At 36.2% G+C, this 22,920-nt stretch overlaps 1 protein-coding gene across 1 annotated transcript; it reads right to left on the reverse strand.

The window, feature by feature from the left end:
• Positions 1-12,667: 12,667 nt before the first annotated feature.
• LOC139857399 (ribose-phosphate pyrophosphokinase 1-like) lies at positions 12,668-22,096 on the reverse strand. Its single transcript, XM_071846148.1, has 8 exons — positions 21,850-22,096; positions 21,209-21,367; positions 20,897-21,145; positions 14,456-14,599; positions 14,186-14,353; positions 14,018-14,087; positions 13,224-13,305; positions 12,668-13,091 (listed from the first exon to the last, which is right to left on the reverse strand). Exons 1-8 carry the CDS (start codon positions 21,982-21,984, stop codon positions 12,911-12,913), a joined length of 1,188 nt encoding a protein of 395 aa, XP_071702249.1. The 5' UTR covers positions 21,985-22,096; the 3' UTR covers positions 12,668-12,910.
• Between the last annotated feature and the right edge of the window lie 824 nt (positions 22,097-22,920).

Here is a 22,920-nt window from a genome sequence, read left to right on the forward strand (position 1 = left end):
TATGTATATATTGTTATAGGTTCGTGAATCAACAGTGGCCAAGTCTTACTTCCCGACGAAGTAAAAATCTGTGAAAGTGAGTTATAGTCCCACTTTTAAAATCTAATATTTTTGGGATGAGAATACATGCAGGTATTATAAATGATTTACAAAATAGACACAAGTACGTGAAACTACATTCTATGGTTGAATTATCGAAATCGAATATGCCCCTTTTTATTAAGTCTGGTAATCTAAGAATTAGGGAACAGACACCCTAATTGACGCGAATCCTAAAGATAGATCTATTGGGCCTAACAAACCCCATCCAAAGTACCGGATGCTTTAGTACTTCGAAATTTATATCATATCCGAAGGGTGTCCCGGAATGATGGGGATATTCTTATATATGCATCTTGTTATTGTCGGTTACCAGGTGTTCACCATATGAATGATTTTTATCTCTATGTATGGGATGTGTATTGAAATATGAAATCTTGTGGTCTATTGTTACGATTTGATATATATAGGTTAAACCTATAACTCACCAACATTTTTGTTGACGTTTTAAGCATGTTTATTCTCAGGTGATTATTAAGAGCTTTCGCTGTCGCATACTTAAATAAGGACAAGATTTGGAGTCCATGCTTGTATGATATTGTGTAAAAACTGCATTCAAGAAACTTATTTTGTTGTAACATATTTGTATTGTAAACCATTATGTAATGGTCGTGTGTAAACAGGATATTTTAGATTATCATTATTTGATAATCTACGTAAAGCTTTTTAAACCTTTATTGATGAAATAAAGGTTATGGTTTGTTTAAAAATGAATGCAGTCTTTGAAAAACGTCTCATATAGAGGTCAAAACCTCGCAACGAAATCAATTAATATGGAACGTTTTTAATCAATAAGAACGGGACATTTCAATTTGTTCCTTTAGTTCTGTTAAACTTTGGTCCGTAGACCTCACACTTTGTCGCGCTATGACCATTTCTTTTACACCTGTTGCAAAATATCGTGCAAAACCCCTGATGATTTTCTTCACACCTATGACATGGCTGTTTTTGGTTTTTGTTGCCGTTGTTGTTATTGAGGTTGTTGTTGGGATTGTTATTGTTGTTGAAAAGGTTGTTGTAGTTGTTATTGTTGTTGGGATGTTTGTTGTAGTTATTGTTAGGATTGCGGTTATTGTTGCGATTATTGTTGCGGTTATTAGGATAGTTGTTGCGCTTGTGGTTGTAATTGTTATTGTTGTTGTACTGGTGACTCTTGTCACCGTTTTCCTCCCACTTCCTCTTGAGCTGTTTCGTGTTGGCTTCTTCAGCTGCCTGCTATTTAATTCTTCCCTCAATCTAATTTATGAGTTTATGAGCCATTCGACTTGCCTTTTGTATGGAAGCGGACTCGTGTGAACTCACATCTTCTTGAATCCTTACTGGTAACCCTTTTACAAATGCGTCGATCTTCTCTTCTTCATCTTCGAACGCTCCCGGACACAATAGGCACAACTCTGTGAATCATCGTTCATACGTGATAATGTCGAACCCTTGTGTCCGTAACTCTCTAAGCTCTACCTTGAGCTTATTGACTTCATTTCTAGGACGGTACTGCTCGTTCATCAATTGCTTGAATGCCGACCACGGTAGTACGTAAGCAGCATTTTGTCCTAGTTCAAGATAGGTGTTCCACTATGTTAACGTGATAACTATGAAGGTATGCGTAGCGTATTTAACTTTGTCCTCTTCAGTACACTTACTTATGGCAAACACCGATTCGACTTTCTCGGTCTACCGTTTCAATCCAATTGGTCCTTCGGTTCCATCAAATTCCAAAGGTTTGCAGGCAGTGAATTCTTTGTAGGAGCATCCTACACGATTTCTTACGCCGTTAGCTGCATTGCTAGATTCAGAGTTATTGTTGGTATGTAGCGCAGCCGGTACTGCGGCTATGTTTGCAGCAAGAAAGGTACGAAATTCCTCTTCGCTCATATTCATGGTGTAGTGAGTAGTCGGTGCCATTTCCTTCAAAATAGCCAACTGGATCGAGTTAATCATACAGAATATTAAGAGTAGTCAATAGTATTTTGTAGCATATATGAACTCATTTATAAAAGCTTTTTCTTCATATTAGCGTTTTATAAGTTTAAATTCGGGTACTACCTACCTGTTAAGTTCATACTTAGTAGCTAATATACAATTCAACTACTACAATTCCATATGAAAAACCGATTATAATAATATATCACATACAAATATTCTTCAAACTTACAACATCGCTATATTACATATAACATGAAATATAGTACACTTTGATACAGGACAGTTTTGAAGATAAATCTAGTTAATACGCAAGTTATTCAGCAAAGGAAATAAAGACACGTAATTCATAAGTCCAGAAACAAGTCATGCATTCTGGTTTTACTAAGACGACTTCCCATCCTTGGTCTTATGGAAAATAACCGTTATGACCATTGTCTAGGCAGCATGTTGTAATGTCGTCAAAAGGACGAGGGTTTCGTAATGTCCAATAGCCCCGTAATAATCTAAAAACCTTGTTTCTCACCCCAACTACTGAATCCGTCACTTGTGGGAAGGTTTTATTTAAAAGTTGCAATCCGATGTTCTTTTTCTCACTTTGGTAAGAAGCGAACATCACTAACCCGTAAGCATAACATTCTTCTTTATGTTGCTTGTTAGAAGCTCTTTCTAATTCATGAAATCCTATGTTGGGATATGTTGAGTCAAAATAGGTTCTTAACTCGTAGCGTAAAATTGCATTTGGGTTCCCCGCATTTAACGCTTTAAAGAAAACACGGCGTAACTTACGGTCTCCCCAATGTGATATACCCCACCTATCAAAGGAAAGTATTTTATAAACTAAGGCATTTCTGGAAAGTCTTTCAAATGTTTGACAAGTTAATTTTGCCATAATTAATTGTGCTGATGAATTCTGACTGACTTTAGACAAGATTTCCTCAATCATATCCTCTGGTAGATCTTCTAAAATATTCGATTGTCTACCCTTAACGTCCATTTTGTTTTTATACTGTAAAATAGACAAGGATTAGATTCGTAAAAGATAATTAACAAACAATACAAGCAATTTTTTTACATAGAACATAAAAGTACAAGCACACTATAATACATATAATACACAACATGATTACAACCCTCTAATCTGAATCACTGGTTTCTTCTTCTTCGAACTTGGTTCGTTTTCCTAATTTTCTAGGAATATATGGTGTTCCTCTAATACGAGCCGTCGTTTTCCACAATGGTTTAGAAAAACCTGGTGGTTTAGAGGTTCCCTGGTCATTGTTACATTTTAGGAAATACGGATGTTGCCGATACATATAAAGTTCATCGGGGTTGGAATCGAGTTTCTCTATTTTTATACCTTTTCCCTTATTATTTTCTTTCGCTTTATTAAATTGGGTCGAGGTAATTTTTATAACATCATTAGAATCCTCATCGGGATCCGATTCATCAAAAAATTGGTAATCTTCCCAATATTTTGTTTCCTCGGCGGAAACACCATTGACCATTATTAACTTTGGTCGGTTGGTTGAGGATTTTCTTTTATTTAATCGATTTACTATAGGTATCAATATTTCTTCCTCCGAAACCTCTTCCTCTTCCGGTTCCTCCTCTTCCGGTTCCTCTTCTTCCGGTTCCTCCTCTTCCGGTTCCTCCTCTTCCGGTTCCTCTTCTTTCGGTTCCTCTTCTTCCGGTTCCTCTTCGGGAATTTGTGAATCTTCCCAAAATATATTCGACTCTTCATTAGTGGTAGACATCTATCACACAATATCAAACACATTAAGAGGTTAATATATCACATAATATTTACATGTTAATAATATATAGTTTCTAACAAAAGTGTTAAGCAATCGTTTTTAAAGAAAACAAGGTCGAAGTCCAGACTCATTAATGTATCCTAACAAACTCGATAAGACACACTAATGCAAATTTCTGGTTCTCTAAGACCAACGCTCGGATACCAACTGAAATGTCCCGTTCATATGGATTATAAACGTTCCATATTAATTGATTTCGTCGCGAGGTTTTGACCTCTATATGAGACGTTTTTCAAAGACTGCATTCATTTTTAAAACAACCATAACCTTTATTTTATCTATGAAGGTTTAAAAAGCATTACGTAGATTATCAAATAATGATAATCTAAAATATACTGTTTACACACGACCATTACATAATGGTTTACAATAAGAATATATTACATCAAAAATAAGTTTCTTGAATGCATTTTTTACATAATATCATACAAGCATGGACTCCAAATCTTGTCCTTATTTTAGTATGCAACAGCGGAAGCTCTTAATAATCACCTGAGAATAAACATGCTTAAAACGTCAACAAAAATGTTGGTGAGTTATAGGTTTAACCTATATATTATCAAATCATAATAATAGACCACAAGATTTCATATTTCAATATACATCTCATACATAGAGATAAAAATCATTCATATGGTGAATACCTGGTAACCGACATTAACAAGATGCATATAAGAATATCCCCTATCATTCCGGGAAATCCTTCGGACATGATAAAAACGAATTCGAAGTACTAAAGCATCCGGTACTTTGGATAGGGTTCGTTAGGCCCAATAGATCTATCTTTAGGATTCGCGTTAATTAGTAGATTGGTTTACTAATTCTTAGGCTACCAAGCAAAAGGGGCATATACGGCTTCGATCATTCACCCTTATAATGTAGTTTCATTTACTTGTGTCTATTTCGTAAAACATTTATAAAACTGCATGTATTCTCATCCCAAAATATTAGATTTTAAAAGTGGGACTATAACTCACTTTCACAGATTTTTACTTCGTCGGGAGTAAGACTTGGCCACTGGTCGATTCACGAACCTATAAAAAAATATATACATATATATATCAAAGTATGTTCAAAATATATTTACAACATTTTTAATACATTTTGATGTTTTAAGTTTATTAAGTCCGCTGTCCTCGTTGGTAACCTATAACTAGTTGTCCATAGTTAGATGTACAAAAATAAATTTATATATATTATCTTGAATCAATCCACGACCCAGTGTATACACGTCTCAGGCTAGATCACAACTCAAAGTATATATATTTTTGGAATCAACCTCAACCCTGTATAGCTAACTCAAACATTAATGCATATAGAGTGTCTATGATTGTTCCAAATAATATATATACATGGGTAGATATGAGATGTCAAAACATTTACATACGTGTCTATGGTATTCCAAGATTACATAATATATTAGAATACAAGTATAATACAATATAAGTTAGCTAGGATATGATTTGTATAGAATTGTTACAATATTTCCCGTAGCTACAACAATCAAAAAATATCCAATCTTTTTTTACCCATAACTTCTTCGTTTTAAATCCGTTTTGAGTGAATCAAATTGCTATGGTTTCATATTGAACTCTATTTTATGAATCTAAACAGAAAAAGTATAGGTTTATAGTCAGAAATATAAGTTACAAGTTGTTTTTATAAGAGGTAGTCATTTCAGTCGAAAGAATGACGTCTTGATGACCATTTTGAAAAACATACTTCCACTTTGAGTTTAAACATGATTTTTGGATATAGTTTCATGTTCATAAGAAAAATCATTTTCCCAGAAGAACAACTTTTAAATCAAATTTTATCATAGTTTTTAATTATCAAACCCAAAACAGCCCGCGGTGTTACTACGACGGCGTATGTCCGGTTTTATGGTGTTTTTCGTGTTTCCAGATTTTAAATCATTAAGTTAGCATATCATATAGATATATACCATGTGTTTAGTTGATTTTAAAAGTCAAGTTAGAAGGATTAACTTTTGTTTGCGAACAAGTTTAGAATTAACTAAACTATGTTTTAGTGATTTCAAGTTTAAACCTTCGAATAAGGTAGTTTTATATATATGAATCGAATGATGTTATGAACATCATTACTACCTCAGGTTTTGTGGATAAACCTACTGGAAATGAGAAAAATAGATCTAGCTTCAAAGGATCCTTGGATGGCTTGAAAGTTCTTGAAGCAGAATCATGACACGAAAACAAGTTCAAGTAAGATTTCCACTTTAAATAAGATTGTTATAATTATAGAAATTGAATCAAAGTTTGAATATGAGTATTACCTTGTATTAGAAAGATATCTTACTGTAAATAAGAAAGATTTATTGAGGTTGGATGATCACTTTACAAGATTGGAAGTAAGCTAGCAAACTTGGAAGTATTCTTGATTTTATGAAACTAGAACTTATAGAATTTATGAAGAATGAAAGTGTTTGAAGGTGTTTTTGGTCTTTGTTATATGGAATAGATATAAAGGATGTGTAATTTTGTTTACATGTAAATAAGTCATGAATGATTACTAATATTTTTATAATTTTATGAGATATTTCATGCTAGCTGCCAAATGATGGTTCCCACATATGTTAGGTGACTCACATGGGCTGCTAAGAGCTGATTATTAGAGTGTATATACCAATAGTACATACATCTAAAAGCTGTGTATTGTACGAGTACAAATACGGATGCATGCGAGTAGAATTGTTGATGAAACTGAACGAGGATGTGATTGTAAGCATTTTTGTTAAGTAGAAGTATTTTGATAAGTGTCTTGAAGTCTTTCAAAAGTGTATGAATATATATTAATACACTACATGTATATACATTTTAACTGAGTCGTTAAGTCATCGTTAGTCGTTACATGTAAATGTTGTTTTGAAACCTTTAGGTTAACGATCTTGTTAAATGTTGTTAACCCATTGTTTATTATATATAAAGAGATGTTAAATTATTACATTATCATGATATTATGATATATTAATATATCTTAGTATGATATATATACAGTTAAATGTTGTTACAACGATAATCGTTACATATATGTCTCGTTTCGAAATCATTAAGTTAGTAGTCTTGTTTTTACATATGTAGTTCATTGTTAATACACTTAATGACATGTTTACTTATCATTTATCATGATTAAACATATTGTATCAATATCTTAATATGATTCATATGTATTTAGTAAGACGTTGTTATAACGATAATCGTTATATATATCGTTTCGAGTTTCTTAATTCAATAAACTCAATTTTATGTATATAACTCATTGTTAAAATACCTAATGAGATACTTACTTATCATAATATCATGTTAACTATATATATAATCATATACATGTCATCATATATTTTTTACAAGTTTTAACGTTCGTGAATCACCGGTCAACTTGGGTGGTCAATTGTCTATATGAAACCTATTTCAATTAATCAAGTCTTAACAAATTTGATTGCTTAACATGTTGGAAACACTTAATCATGTAAATAACAATTTCATTTAATATATATATAAACATGGAAAAGTTCGGGTCACTACAGTTTGTCCCAAATATTTTTCAAAACGAGTCCTCGAAAGCTTTCAATTTTGCCTTTTTTCGATTTTAACCGTTTTGAATTTCATTCATATTATTCATTTTGTGCATGCATGACTTAGAATGTTACATATTGTTTTAAGGTCTATTATTTCACTCGCAATGTAATTATGTATAACGCATATAAATTTGAATCTAATGTCACTTCATTAAACAAGCTTTTTTAAATCATTAATATGCGCCGCCAGATGGAGTACCATTTGGCGGTGCATAAACTTCGGTTTTGGATTGTGCTGAAATTCTTGAGATCACCCTAAAAAGGCCGAACGAGCAAGACTCTCTGAACGTGCTAGCCATTCGAGGTCATCTAATTCCAAAAAAGACATCTTTCCTCGCAAAATCGCACCACACACCAAACATCGCCGACGGTTCGTGGTGCTTGGTGTTTTGTGTCTTTGGCCAAAATGTTCGATCTATCGTATCTTTTGACTCGTAGCTCTGATTTAGTCACCGTTTGTTTTTTCAAATCGTGTATTTTTTCGGGATCTATACGTTGGCAAACTGCCATAGGCGGTTTGTCCCAAATATTTTTCGAAACGAGTCCTCGAAAGCCTTTAATTTTGCCTTTTTTCAATTTTAAACGTTTTGAATTTCATTCATATTATTCCTTTTGTGTATACATGACTTAGCATGGTACATATTGTTTTAAGGCCTATTATTTCACTCGCAATGTAATTATGTATAATACATATAAATTTGAATATAATGTCACTTCATTAAACACGCTTTTTTAAATCGTTAATATGCGCCGCTAGATGGAGTACAATTTGACGGCGCATAACCTTTGGTTTCAGATTATGCTGAAATTCTCGAGATCATCTTAAAACGACTCTAACTTCAAGACTCCTGGAGAGTGTCTTGACATTCGAGGTCGTCAGGATGCCGAAAAAAGACATTTTAATCATTTTTAATGTTTTCTTTGAACGTTTTCAATTTATATCTTATTATTAGTTTTGTGTATGCATGATTTAGCATGGTATATATCGTTTTAAAGCCTGTTATTTCACTCGCAATGTAATTATGTATAACGGCTATAAATTTGAATCTAATGTCACTTTATTAAACACGTTTTTTTAAATCATTAGTATGCGCCGCCAGATGGATTACCATTTGGCGGCGCATAACCTTCGTGTTAGTCCCTTTAGATGATTAGCCATTCGGTTTCTTAATGATTATGTGGGTTAGGGTATTAGTTAATCAAGAACACAAGAGAGAAAATGTGTAAAGTGATACTTGTCAAAATAGATAACTAGCATTACAAAAGGTGGGGAGGTTATTTATATATGACAACCTCCCATGTTACATCAATTACAAGTTACCATGGTAAATAAGAGTAAATACAAGACATTACATAACTAAAACCGTACGCCACAAAACTATTACATAAACATATGTCAACAATCTCCCCCTTGGCGTGCGGTTTTCAAAAAATATCACCTTCCATTAATCAGCTTTGACTTGCACCCTTTGAGGCCTTTTTCTTGGCTTCCTCCTCAGCTTTCATTGCCTTGATCACATCACTTCCAGGTGTGTAGTTTCTTTCATAGTGCTTAGGGATGATGAACGTTCTGAGACTGGTGACGTTGTATTCGAATCTTGGCACGTATTGAGAGCTCGTAAAGTAGTTCTTCATTTTGTTTATTCCCAACGTGAAGTGACCCCTCCTAATTCACTTGGACGAAGTCTTCAACAGATGGTCCCATTGCGAGGTTCTGACCTCTATATGTCATGGACGACTCCAAGTAGTATCTCTAAAATGAGCAAATACACAGCGGAAGATTTCTTTCATACCTGAGAATAAACGTGCTTTCAAGTGTCAACCAAAAGGTTGGTGAGTTCATAGGTTTATCATAAGCAATTAAATTCATCATTTTGATAGACCACAAGATTTAAATACAGTACACCTATCTCGTGTACAAAACCATTTTTCATAATGCTTAGCAGAGTAGGTTCGTATCCTTTTCTCCCCCATAGGTTGCCTCGCGATTATTAAATAACCGTACACATATCTCGTGCACAAAAATAATACACATAACCTGTGTTTAAAAATCATTCTCTCGATACATAACATTCACTTTACTTTCATTGCTTGGCTTGGTAACCGACCTTAACATATAATGCGCATCAATAATATCCCCAAAACAGAACATCTCGTCTGTATAATATATAAACTTCGAAGTACTAAACACCATGCCCACTAGCTCTTTCGTCTAGTGAACATTCTGGGTGGGGGTGTTAAACCCAGTAGCTACCTTTAGGATTCACGTGAATTAGGAACATACCCGTTTCTTATTCTTAGGTTACCAAGCAATAATAATCAGGGAAAAATATTCACAACAATTAGTGGCAATTATCAGTCCAACTAATTCAATAATAATCCACAGAACTTCTGTCTGCATAATAATTCATTCGAGGAATGTTTTGCTTGTGTCTATCTTGTCAAACATTTATAAAAGCATCTCAGTCCAAAAATATAGATTTCAAAGGCATTTAATAAAACAGTTGTAAAAACAGTGCATGTATTCTCAGTCCCAAAAATGTAAAGAGTAAAAGGGAGCAAATGAACTCACAATACGATATTTTGTAGTAAAAATATGCATACGACGATACTGAACAATGCAAGGTTGGCCTCAGATTCACGAACCTAAATCATTCATATATATATATATATATATATATATATATATATATATATTTTCAATACAGAACCAACTATTTCTACAGAACCTACAGAACCAAATATCCAAGGGGCAAATTAGTAATTATATAAATAATATTACAAATGGAAAATACAAAAAAAACTAATTATTTGAATACATGAATGGAAGTTACGTGTTCCCACCCATCAATCTCAAGTTACAGTTTCCTTATTCAAATCATTTTATCAAACATTCATTCCAATTAACTTTCAAATGTGTCGTTCATCTTTCTGAAATTCAGCATTATTTCCATCTTAATATAATAAACAAAATGGACAACTCTCAAGAGTATGAAGTCGTGAATGACAACCTAATTGAAGGCGTAAATTTCAACAAAAGTGAAATTCAAAATAATGATGGAGAGTACGTCAGACGGTTTGGCGGAGTAGTTTTTAAACCGTTTTTAATTGTTAAATTGCGATATATTATTATTTAATATTGATAAAACTAATAACATCGTATGACATAATTACCCTTTTCCATTAGAAATAACGTTTCAGTTTAGAAGATTGATCACAACCTTTAAAAATTAAATCGGACGATGCACATTAGTTCTGTATTTTATATATATTTTATTGGTTCTGTATTGAACCTTACCCTATATCCATATATATATCATCATGTAGTTGTTACAAGTTTAAACGTTCGTGAATCGCCGGTCAACTTGGGTGATCAATTGACTACATAAACTCATTTCAATTATTCAAGTCTTAACAAGTTTGATTGCTTAACATGTTGGAAACATTTAATCATGTAAATATCAATTTCATTTAATATATATAAACATGGAAAAGTTCGAGTCACTACACATTCCACTCACCTTAACGCCTTCGGTGAATGATAACTCGAGCTCGCAACCTTCAACGTAACGCACCTATTACATTATGCACATAATCAATCATATGATCAAGTTGGTCAACCAACTCATTCACCCTTCTAGTGCCATTTTGACCGATGGTGCAATTTCGACCCATTGCACTCTTAATCATAATATTAGGTCAACTTCGCCAAAACCCCTAACACTAGCCAATTATGATCTTAATACACTTTTTAACACAAGGTTATCGCATTTTCACACTCATTAAACAACCTAGGTCATGAAAGACTCATTTGACCCACTTCAAGGTTAACACGTCCATTTGGGTCGTTAACATACCCAAATAATACCCACTTACTTAATCTCTGGGTGTGCTAGTAATCAACTAACCAATTTAAGACTCATAAGCTCATCTATCATTTCAAAACCTTAGGTTAGTCATCTTTGAGTCCTCATGACCCATCTTACCCAAAAACCCCCAAACCGCTAACAAATGGGTTTTATGTTCATCTCTAACCCTAACCCTTAAGCAACTTAAAACAAGAAAATCAAGGTTAAGACTTACCACCACAATTACCACGTAGCTAGAGACTAGATGAACAACTTTAAAACTTTCACTTTAACTCGAAACACGCTTCTTCCTTCCTTGATTGAGCTCTCTCACTCTAGAAACCTTCTCTCTCACTAGAATTAAAGTGGAAAGGAAGTGGTGGTTGAAAAGGAGTAATGGTACTTTATGAACTGATCTTGTGGCCTTTAACTCATCCCATAAGTGAAATTACCAAAAAGCCCCTTTAAAACATCTAAAATAAGACAGCTGGTCCGTCAGACCATTTGGACGGCGCCCAGCAACTTGGCTCATGTCCGAGGTGGAGGACTTGGCCCATTTCTGAGGTGGAGGACATGCCCCATGTCCGAGTTGGAGGGCATGGCCCATGTTCGAGCATGGCCCATGTCCGAGTTGGAGGGCATGGCCCATGTCCGAGTCGAAGGACATGGCCCATGTTTATGCGAAACGTACAAGTCGTTAAAGCGTAAAAGTGGTACTATTCCAAAACTTTCTCAATTAGTATATAGTAGTAGTAATAATAGTAATAGTAATAGTAATAGCAAGGTTGAAAAAGACGTAAGACATGGCCGAAATGGTAGCGACCTCAAAACGTCACAATAGAAAAAAAGGGCCGAGACGGGGTCGAAACGGATGTTGACTTATTTAACATATATATATATATATATACATACACATATTTTAGAGCTAAAAAACCTTCGTTGACAAGTTTTTACTTATAGTTGATATTAGCATTAATATAATACAAAATGGAATATTAAACTAGGTCAATTTTGATTGATTTGACCGACTTATGACCGATTTTAACAGAATTTCTGGCTTTTGACCGGCGTTGGCCCAATTTTTCCTGCATTTGACCTGACTTTTGACTGTTGAACGGCTTATAAGAAAACGGGACGGGGACGAAACGGTTTAGTCACCAAAACCCCGCAACGGGCGTCGCAACGGACGCCTTTTACAACAGTGAGTAATAGTAATAGTAATGTTATATATCCAAGTAAACATGCTAAGAGAATTGACCGAATAATCCTCAAGTAAACAGATTTACCAGATCATATACAAGGTAGAAAATTATATTGAATTGCTATAGCAAAAGCATTGCAAGAATAATCAGGGGGGGGGGGGGGGGGGGGGGGGGGGGGGGATCACACTGTCATCCAGCCATCATTTGCTGAAGAAAGTTATCATTTAACAATTCGGTGCAAACCTGCACATATTTTTTCCTTGAAAAAATAAGCAGTTCCCTGAAATATGCAACAAAACTGAACAACATAATCAGTTCAAAAAATAAGCAATAATGTTACAGAAGACCTACTTATTGAGCAAAAATCGATTTTGAAGAAAGATGACCACGGGTTACCACTTCAAACATGCGTCTTCCCTTTTTCAATTCTCATGTGAAGATGCTACTTACAGAGCTGTCGTCATGAACACGCCAAATGGTCTCACCCAACAGATTTGCAACTGAAAGAACAGTCAACTGAGGGAAATAATGTTGTTCCTTTAGAGGAATTGTGTTTGTAACAATCACTTCTTGGAATAGGCCACTTGACAACCTCTCAATTGCAGGGGGACTATAAATAGACATTAATAAAAAATAATAGTCAAAAGGCATGTGAGTAAGACTCTTGATACTATAATATAGTCAAAAGACAAACTTATTAGTGCAAATAGATTAGGCCAAAAAAATCGATGATAAGCATTACCTAAATACACCGTGTGTGCAACATGCGTAGACTTCTCTGGCTCCCTCTTCATGTAATAGAGCTGCACCTTTAGAAATAGTCCCTGAAATAAGCACAAAATGGTTTGGTGTTATAATGATTATGTAAGCAAATAGATAACTAATATGGTACAAATTCAATAGGAAGATTCCAAGGTTGAAAAAGTGGCATGACGGAGACGAGTCGTTTGGGACTTTGAGATGATATAGTCGTTCGAGTCGGGGACTAGTCGGACGTTGACTAACATCAAGGTTGGAGAACTCAGATTTCGGGGAGATATTGTTTGGACATTTTTGGGGAAATCTCGGCGTCTAGGGGAGATCTCGGACTTGACTTTTTACTTTTCTGAATATATATATATATATATATATATATATATATATATATATATATATAGTGGTAGGATCGAGGGGGAAGTAACCAATCGGGGGGAAGCGGGGGGAAGCTAAACTTTTTTTTTTCGTTTTTTGAAAAATCTTTGTTCACGAACAGATTGGATGAAAATATGAACATTTAAAAATAACACTTTGTGATATAGATGTTATTATTCAAAAAAAAATTTCAAAAAATTTCATGTGATCTTTTTTAACGTTGACCGACTAATTAGATGATTTTGGGCGAAACAGGATGAGATAGTCACCAAACCGACTAGTCGGCCGAGACGGCCGCTGTTTACAACACTGACGGTTGGTAATCATGTGTAGCCAGGTAGGTAGCACAGATATTTGATGTTCCATAATTTCTAAAGATCTCAGTTCACATCTTAGACAACTCACCAGCAGTATCGATCATATCGTCTAACATCACAGCGACCTTTCCTTTAACATCACCAATTAGATTCATTACCTGATCAAGTTCCAAATAGATTCCATGACTAAGAAAAAGTAGTTGATAGATATAAGTCAAATATTAAGTCAAATAATCTCATAAATAAACAAACTCACCTCAGCTACATTATGTCCATGTCGCCTTTTATCAACAATTGCCAACGGGGCATCAGATAACTTTTTAGCAAAAGCACGTGCTCGCGCAACTCCACCAACATCAGGTGACACCACTACCAAATCATCGGAGCATATTGACTTGCTGGCCAAGTAATCAAGAATAACAGGCTAATGAAACAAAAATAAAACACAGACCATTATCAGTATAATAATAATAATAAATGGTTTAGGAGTTTATAATGTAATGATTATGTTGACGATTATAGTTACCTGACAATATACGTGGTCCACGGGTATATCAAAGTAACCCATTGACTGGCCCGAGTGAAGATCGCAAGCAAGAACACGGTCTGCACCTGCTTCGGTTATGAGGTTCGCTACTAGTTTGGCGGCAATAGATTCACGCCCTTGTGTCTAAAACAATTATACACGTGTTAGCAGATATAATACATACTTACATAAACTATAACTACTACCAAGGTTGTAAAAGTCGTGAGTCGGGGACGAGTTGGTCAGGAACTTGGAGGAATGAGTCGGGGACAAATGGGAAAGAGTCGGGCGTCGACCAACATTGACTTTTAGTACTCCCTCCGTCTCAATTTAACTTTCCCAGACAAATAACACACGATTAAGAAATGTAATTATTACACTGTAATTATTGAACTTGTAAGTTCTGTGTGTATTATTCAGAGTATTGTGCCTTCTTTATATAGAAGGTGTAATTACACTAAGTATCCCTAAACTATAACTAGAACATAACCTTATACAATTATAGTTGTCTAATATTCCCCCGCAAGCTAAGGGCGGGATACGACTTGTAGCTTGGATCGTAATAGGAGAAATCTTGGTGAGGACAACGGCTTGGTGAAGATATCAGCAATCTGATCGTCAGTAGTTATAAACTGAACTGAAAGTTTTTGTTGAGCAACTCTTTCTCGAACAAAGTGAAAATCAACTTCTACATGTTTTGTACGTGCATGAAAGACTAGGTTAGCTGAGAGATACGTAGCGCCAAGGTTATCACATCATAAGGTAGGAACTGATTTAACAGGCACACGAAGTTCACGTAATAAATCTTGAAGCCATGTTAGTTCTGCAACTGTGTCAGCTAGGGCCTTGTATTCAGATTCTGTTGAAGATTGAGAGACAGTCTTTTGTTTTCGTGCAGACCATGATACTAGGTTTGAACCTAGATATATAGCATATCCTCCCGTGGATCGATGGTCATCTGGACAACCTGCCCAGTCAGCATCAGAGAAGCTAGTCAGCGAGTTGTATGCGGAATCAGTGTAGGCATGAAGCACTGTTCCGGAGTCGTGTATAAATCGTAACCCATAATTGGCAGTGCCCTGTAAGTAACGGAGAATTCGTTTAACTGTTGACCAATGATTTATCGTGGGACAATGCATGTACTGACAGACTTTGTTGACTGCGAAAGTGATGTTGTAACATACTGAAGGGCACCTACAATTTTACGGTATTGAACGGGGTTGTCAAATGTTGCACTATCACCAAGAGCAAGGTTTGCGTTGGTTGTCATGGGAGATGAAACCGGTTTAGCATTAGATAAGTCGGCGCGTTCCAAAAGTTCATGTATGTATTTGCGTTGTGATAGGATCATGTCGTTACCATTCCTTGTGACTTCAATCCCGAGAAAATAAGACAAGTTACCCATGTCTTTAACAGCGAATGAGCGGCTGAGACTTTGTACCACCCTATCTATTTCCTTTGCATCGTTCCCTGTTAAAATAATGTCATCAACATACACAAGCATGTATAGAAGAGTGTTCTCATTAGAGTAGATGAATAGGGAAGTATCCGTTTTCGACCCATGAAATCCAAGAGAATGAAGTGCCGTAGAGAGTCGATGAAACCATGCTCTAGGTGCTTGCTTTAATCCATATAAGGCTTTGTGAAGGAGGCAAACATGATTTGGTGTAGCTGAATTGACGAAACCCGGTGGTTGTTGTAGATAAACCGTTTCGTGCAGATCACCATGTAAAAAGGCATTTTGTACATCAAGTTGCCTGAGGGACCATTTCTGAGACACAGCCAAAGAGAGAACAACACGAATGGTTGTTGATTTTACAACGGGGCTAAATGTTTCCTGATAGTCGATACCTGGTTGTTGTCGAAACCCTTTAGCAACTAAACGTGCTTTGTAGCGTTACACTGCCCCTGTTTGATCCCGTTTTAATTTGTATACCCACTTGCAATCAACCACATTAGAGTTTGGAACACGAGGAACTAGTGACCAAGTACCATTCCGCACCAACGCTGAATACTCTTCAGTCATAGCTTTACGCCATTGGGGATCTTTGTTAGCAATGGTAAAGTTCGATGGTTCAGTGTCGGACGAGGGAACTGTTGTATGATAGGATGTGGCATTATGTTGGTGGATTTGTTTAGGATTGGGGCGAAGATTGGCTGGTCGAGAACGAGGAGGTGGCTCAGTGTTGGTGGAAGTGGTGGTAGTAGTAGTAGTATTCTGAGTTAGTTGGTTGTGACTTTGTTTAGGTGGTGATGAGGAGGTTTTTGAGCGACGATGATATGTGTGAATGATAGGTGGTTTGATCGTGACGTGTTAATGCGGTGTAATGGTGGTATTTTTTGGTTCTGGTGGAATAGAGTGTGTTTTAGAAACTGTGGAAGGTGAATCGTTAGTTTGTGAGGTAGGATTTGGATATTTAGAGATGTAAGGATTGACTGGATGTGTAGAAATGGTTGTATCAGATTGTTTAAAAGGAAAAGATTGCTCATTGAAGCGAACATGACGGGCTATATAAATATGATCCGACTTTGGGTCGAAACATCGATAGCCATGATGGGCGGTATTGTAACCAAGAAATACACAAGGGGTAGATCGAAAATCCATTTTGTGTTTGTTGTATGATCGAAGATGAGGGTAGCATTGGCACCCAAAAACCCGAAGAAATGAAAAATCAAGTTTATGTTCGAACACATGTTCAAAGGGTGAGGTTGCTGAGTTTGTTCTGGATGGCATTCGATTTATAAGATACACTGCAGTGCCAAAAGCAAAATGCCAAAAACGTTGTGGTACATGTGATTGAGCGAGTAGAGTAAGACCGGTTTCAACAACATGGCGATGTCGTCTTTCAACTAAACCATTTTGTTTACTGGTATGAGGACAGGAAAGGCGATGATTGATGCCTAGTGGGGAAAAGAATTGAGAGAGATTTCTAAATTCACCTCCCCAATCAGTTTGGACAGATTTGAGTTTGGTCTGAAATTGTCGTTCAACTATTGCCACAAATTGCTTAAAGGTGGCGTAAACATCAGATTTGAGTTTTAATGGGAAAAACCACATAAATCGTGAAAAGTGATCAACACACAGCAAAAAGTATTTGTGACCATCAAAGGAGGTAACAGGCGCAGGTCCCCATACATCACAAAAGACTAAATCCAAAATGTGCGAACTTTTATAAGTAGATGATAATAGATGAAGTTTAGAGGATTTTCTAACATTACATGAATCACAAAAGGTGGTTGTAAACTTATTTTGTAAAGGCAAATGATATTTAGATAACATGGACTTCAAAAGTTGTGGATGAGGATGTCCGAGTCTTTGATGCCAAGTAATTGAAGATGCACGGGTAGTGGAGAATGCTACTTTGTGAACTGGTGAAGATTGAGGAAGATGAAAGGAGTAAAGACCACCATTACTTGGACACGTGAGGAGGGTAGTGTGTGTAATCTTGTCCTTCACAGCAAAGAAAGTTGAGTGAAATTCAAAATACACGTTATCAAGACAAAACTTTTGTACAGAAAGTAATTTATGTTTTATTTCAGGAACATGAAGTATGTCTTTGAGGGAAAAGGTTTTGTTTGGAGACGAAAATTGTGAGGAACCAACGTGTAGAATGGGTAAACCCTTACCATTGCCAACATGAAGATTGTCCTCACCGTAGTAGACCTCGGAGTTGCCAAAGTTGGATAGGTCTGGAGCAACATGGTGACTAGAGCTGTGTCTGGGATCCAAGAGGTTGACGCTTGAGAGCGATAGTCTGTAAAGTTGGCTGAAGGTGACTGTCGTCTCATAGTAGCAGGGTTACGATTAGGGCATTGAGATGGGATGTGCCCAATCCCACACCTATTGCATGTGCCAAAAACTGTGTTTTGATTAGAAGCCCAGTTAAATGAATTTCGATTAACTGCTTGATTTCTGTTGTTATAGTTGCCTCGTCCACGTCTGTAATCACGTCCACGACCACGGTTATTGCCAGATCGGTTTGTGTACATGGCTTGTGCAGCCGGTGTATGGGCAGGTTGAGCATGGAGTCCAAGTTGAGATAAAAGCAACTGTATGGCTTGAAGCTGGTTTGTCTGTGAAACGGGCAAGACATTATTAGGAGCTGCTGAATTGCGACTTTGTGTGCTAGTCGTGAATGCTTGAGCTGAAGGAATGTCGGGTACAGATTTCTTGATCATGTAGTCGTGGTCTGATAGCAGACCATGAAGGTCTACAAAGGTAGGGGTTTTTCTCGGCCTAGAAGGCTTGATTTTAAACCGTTGTATTCCTCTCGTAGTCCTGATATAACGAGCATCACCAGATCTTTTTCTTTCCTCTTTTCGCCGATGTTAGCGAGCGCAACATCGTATTCTTGAGTCCTAGTTAGGTAGTCTGCGGTTGTTTCATCTGGCTTCATCTGTAGTCTGAGAAGCTGGGTTTTCAAAGTGTATTCCCGAGAGGAAGTGTGAGGAGCGTAGGCACGCTCAAAGGACAACCAGAGATCACTAGACGTTAGTCCTTGAACATGTTGGAATGATGCTTCGGATATGGTAGAAATGAGGAGCATTCGTATATGAGCATCATTAGAGACCCAATTAATGTAATTGGGGTTTGGTGGTTGAGACTATGTTTCTTCGTCTTTTTCTGATGATGGTACATTTGTAGGTGGACAAGGGATTGTGCCATCAATGTAGTCAAATAATTTGTTGGTGACGAAGAACGGTTCAACCACAGTCTTCCAGTAATCATAGTTCGTGGGAGATAAGGTGAAACCAAATTTGTGAGAGTTGTGTGCGGCTTTCTCTGTTGGGGTAAAGGAAGCTAACATTGCCATTTTCAGATATAGATAAAAGATAAGGTAATAATAATAATTTTCTTTTTTTTTTTTTTTTGTCTTTTTTGTCTTTTTTTTTTTTTGTTTGTCTTTTTTTTTTTCAACTTAAAAGAAGATAAAAAAGTAAAAGTAAATAACTATAGTAGGTAGGAGAGATATAAGAAGAAGATAAAGAGTTTAAAACTTCATTTTTTTTTTTTACTCTCGTTCCAGACTGAAACAAAAATTGGACCGGCGGTGAATAGTGGCGGCCGGCGGCGGCCGGCGGTGGTTTGTTGCCGGAAAAAGCTGAAAATTTCAGCGTTTGGTCGGAATTTGATTCCGAGCGTATTGGTGTTGGCGGTTTTCTCTTATTTTGGCCGGATTGATCTAGATCGAAAAACAAAGTCGAAAATTTCTGGCGGCTGTGGTGGCGCGTGGTGGCGCGTGTGATGGCGGTTGCGGCTGAAATGTTTGTGCGTGTGTTCGGAATTTAATTCCGCATGTAGTTGTGTTGGTAATTTGGCTGATTAGGGTTGTATTGAGTTGCGGTGATTTTGTGGGTTACCGGATTTAGTTGTTATCACCTGAAAAAGCTCGTTTCTAATGTGAACGTTCCGACAACGCTGCATTCACATAGCATACTTTGAGTTTTAAAGGTCAGTTTTTTTTTTTTTTTTTTTTTTTTTTTTGTTGTTCCGGAACTGTTGCCTGAATAGTGGCTGCCGGAATTGTTGCCGAACTTAGTCCTTTACAGCTCTTGATACCAAATTAGAAGATATAATAGAGGAAGAGAGATATTGAACTTGTAAGTTCTGTGTGTATTATTCAGAGTATTGTGCCTTCTATATGTAGAAGGTGTAATTACACTAAGTATCCCTAAACTATAACTAGAACATAACCTTATACAATTATACTTGTCTAATAGGCGGCAATAGATTCACGCCCTGGTGTCTAAAACAATTATACACGTGTTAGCAGATATAATACATACTTACATAAACTATAACTACTACCAAGGTTGTAAAAGTCGTGAGTCGGGGACGAGTTGGTCAGGAACTTGGAGGAATGAGTCGGGGACAAATGGGGAAGAGTCGGGCGTCGACCAACATTGACTTTTAGTACTCCCTCCGCCTCAATTTAACTTTCCCAGACAAATAACACACGATTAAGAAATGTAATTATTACACTGTACTTTTTTATTTACTTTAAAGTTTTACCCTATACTTTCTACACATCTTTTTGTCTTATCTACATACATACATTGAGGAAATAAAGGAACTTTACCTCTTTATTCTTATCTATTTATAGAAGTGGACAGTTAATTTAGGACAAGCCAAAAGGAATACTAGACTATAAATATGGGACGGAGGGAGTAATATATATAGTGTTGCAGAAGTCGGAATTACTTGGCGAGTACTTGGTTTTTGCAGCTGGGGGAGTACTCGGCAACTAATCAGTCAAACTCGGTCTAACTTTGTCAAACTCGGCCAAAACTCGGAATTACTAGGAAAATCAGTCAAATTTACAAAAATATCAAACATAGATATTTGGCACAAAATCCAATTTGAAAATTATAAAATGTTTGACCTAACTTTTACTTTGACCAACTCAGAACCCGACTCGGCCAATTTAAAGCAGTGTTCACCTTTCGATCTGCTCGAGCATAACCAAAGTAAGGAATAACGGCAGTTATATTCTTGGCTGATGCTCTTCGACAAGCATCAATAGTTACTAAAAGCTCCATCAGATTTTCATTTGCAGGTGGACTCGTAGGCTGTACCAGAAACACATCACAACCTCGTACACTTTCTTGCAGTTGAACATAAATTTCACCATCTGCAAACCTCTTTATCTCAATCAATCCAAGATCAAGACCCATATAACTAGCTATTTCCTACACCGCAACGAAAAAGTTATAATATATCAATATCGCAGAGTGAATAAAACCATAGAATACCTCAGAAAGTGCAGAATTTGCAGTGCCTGAAAATATTTTAAGCTTTCCATTTAAAACAGTTTGATCCATACGCCCAGCTTGCATAAAACTCGAAAGCATCCCTTCATTGATAATTGGTACACGTGGTTTACCGTTCAACGATCTACCAATCTCACACCTCTAATTAAGAAGAAACTGACTAAATATTACTACATTCAAAGAATCAAAGTCTTTTAGAACATATGTAGACCTACTGGTAGGAAATTAGTATACCAATACTCAAATAAATACAAATTATCAGATAAAAACAAGATTATTGATAAGTATCATGTTCACATCAGAAATAACTAGCTTAATTCAAATTCTAACTCATATACAATGCATTTAATAATTCAATCTGTAATCTGTTTAAAAATAAACTAAAGAACAAAATAATAATCAAGCAATACACAATAGTATCAGTTCCATCAATTCATGAATTAGGTAAAAAAACACTTCAATCCTATTCTAGAAGATATAATCAGCATAGTAACAAAACGAATTACATAAACAAAACAATTACAGAGTATATTATAGCTCAATTTCTATTTCAAATTTCTCCGATTAAACAGGACTGCACGTATATATGTGCATATACATATGTGTATGTGTGTTTAACTTACGATGCTGAATGAAGAAACAGGAACACGGCAATCACTGTACAGGAAACAACGGTTAAAAGTGCGGCGTGAAAACAGTGAAGAAAAAGCAGAAGAAGTGGAGCATGAAGACGGAGATGGCAGGACCAAAGACGCCATTGAAACTGCGTAAAAATGAGGTTAGGGTTTGTATAGAAACCAGCACCTTTTTTTCTACTATTTTTTAATTTTGGTTTGGGGAAGAAAAGGAAATGGAATGGAATTTGTATGGCACCTCTTGTTCTTTGAGTATCGTTGGTGTGTGTATCTATCTATATGTAGGTATCAAGTGGGTCAGCTGGCATCTTTCTAACGACAGCGTTTTGGTCCTTAAAGTGGTGGTCGATTTAAATAATACCAAAATAGGGTTTGGTGGGTCACAATTGACAAAGGTGATTATCGGTTTTAATTTTGTTAAAACAAGGTGAATTTCAAAACTCCTTATTACCATTAGGGTGATGATTCGTACACCACCAAAATTATCCACACACTACCAAATATGTGTACAACCTTTTAAAACATATTTAGTGGTGTATGAATAAAAGTTAGTGGTGTACGGTGGTATACGAATCACTCCCTTCACCATTAATGTGGAATGAATTAAGATAATTTTAACCGTAGTAAAAAAAAAAGGTCGTTAACAAGCATAAGTGTAACTACGGGTCCTTCCTACTCAAACCCAACAGAATATCGAAGTCTCGCCGGTGCATTACAATACTTGACTTTTACTCGACCTGATATTTCGTATGTCGTACAACAAATTTTTTTACATATGCACGACCCAAAAGACTGCCATATGCAAGCCCTTAGACACATACTACGTTATATCTGTGGTACCATCAGTCATGGTTTACAGCTCACTAAAAGTTCACTATCCTCACTTTTCTATTATATTGATGCGGATTGAGGCGGATGCCCGAACACGCGACGCTCAACTTCTGGTTATGGTGTATTTAATCTCGTTTCATGGTCCGTTAAACGTCATCAAACCGTCTCGCGATTCAGCGCCGAAGCAGAATATCGGGGTGTGGCAAATGTTGTGTTCGAATCATGCTG

This window comes from Rutidosis leptorrhynchoides, chromosome 7 (assembly GCF_046630445.1).
Source record: "Rutidosis leptorrhynchoides isolate AG116_Rl617_1_P2 chromosome 7, CSIRO_AGI_Rlap_v1, whole genome shotgun sequence".
In the NCBI taxonomy this organism is placed as follows: domain Eukaryota; kingdom Viridiplantae; phylum Streptophyta; class Magnoliopsida; order Asterales; family Asteraceae; genus Rutidosis; species Rutidosis leptorrhynchoides.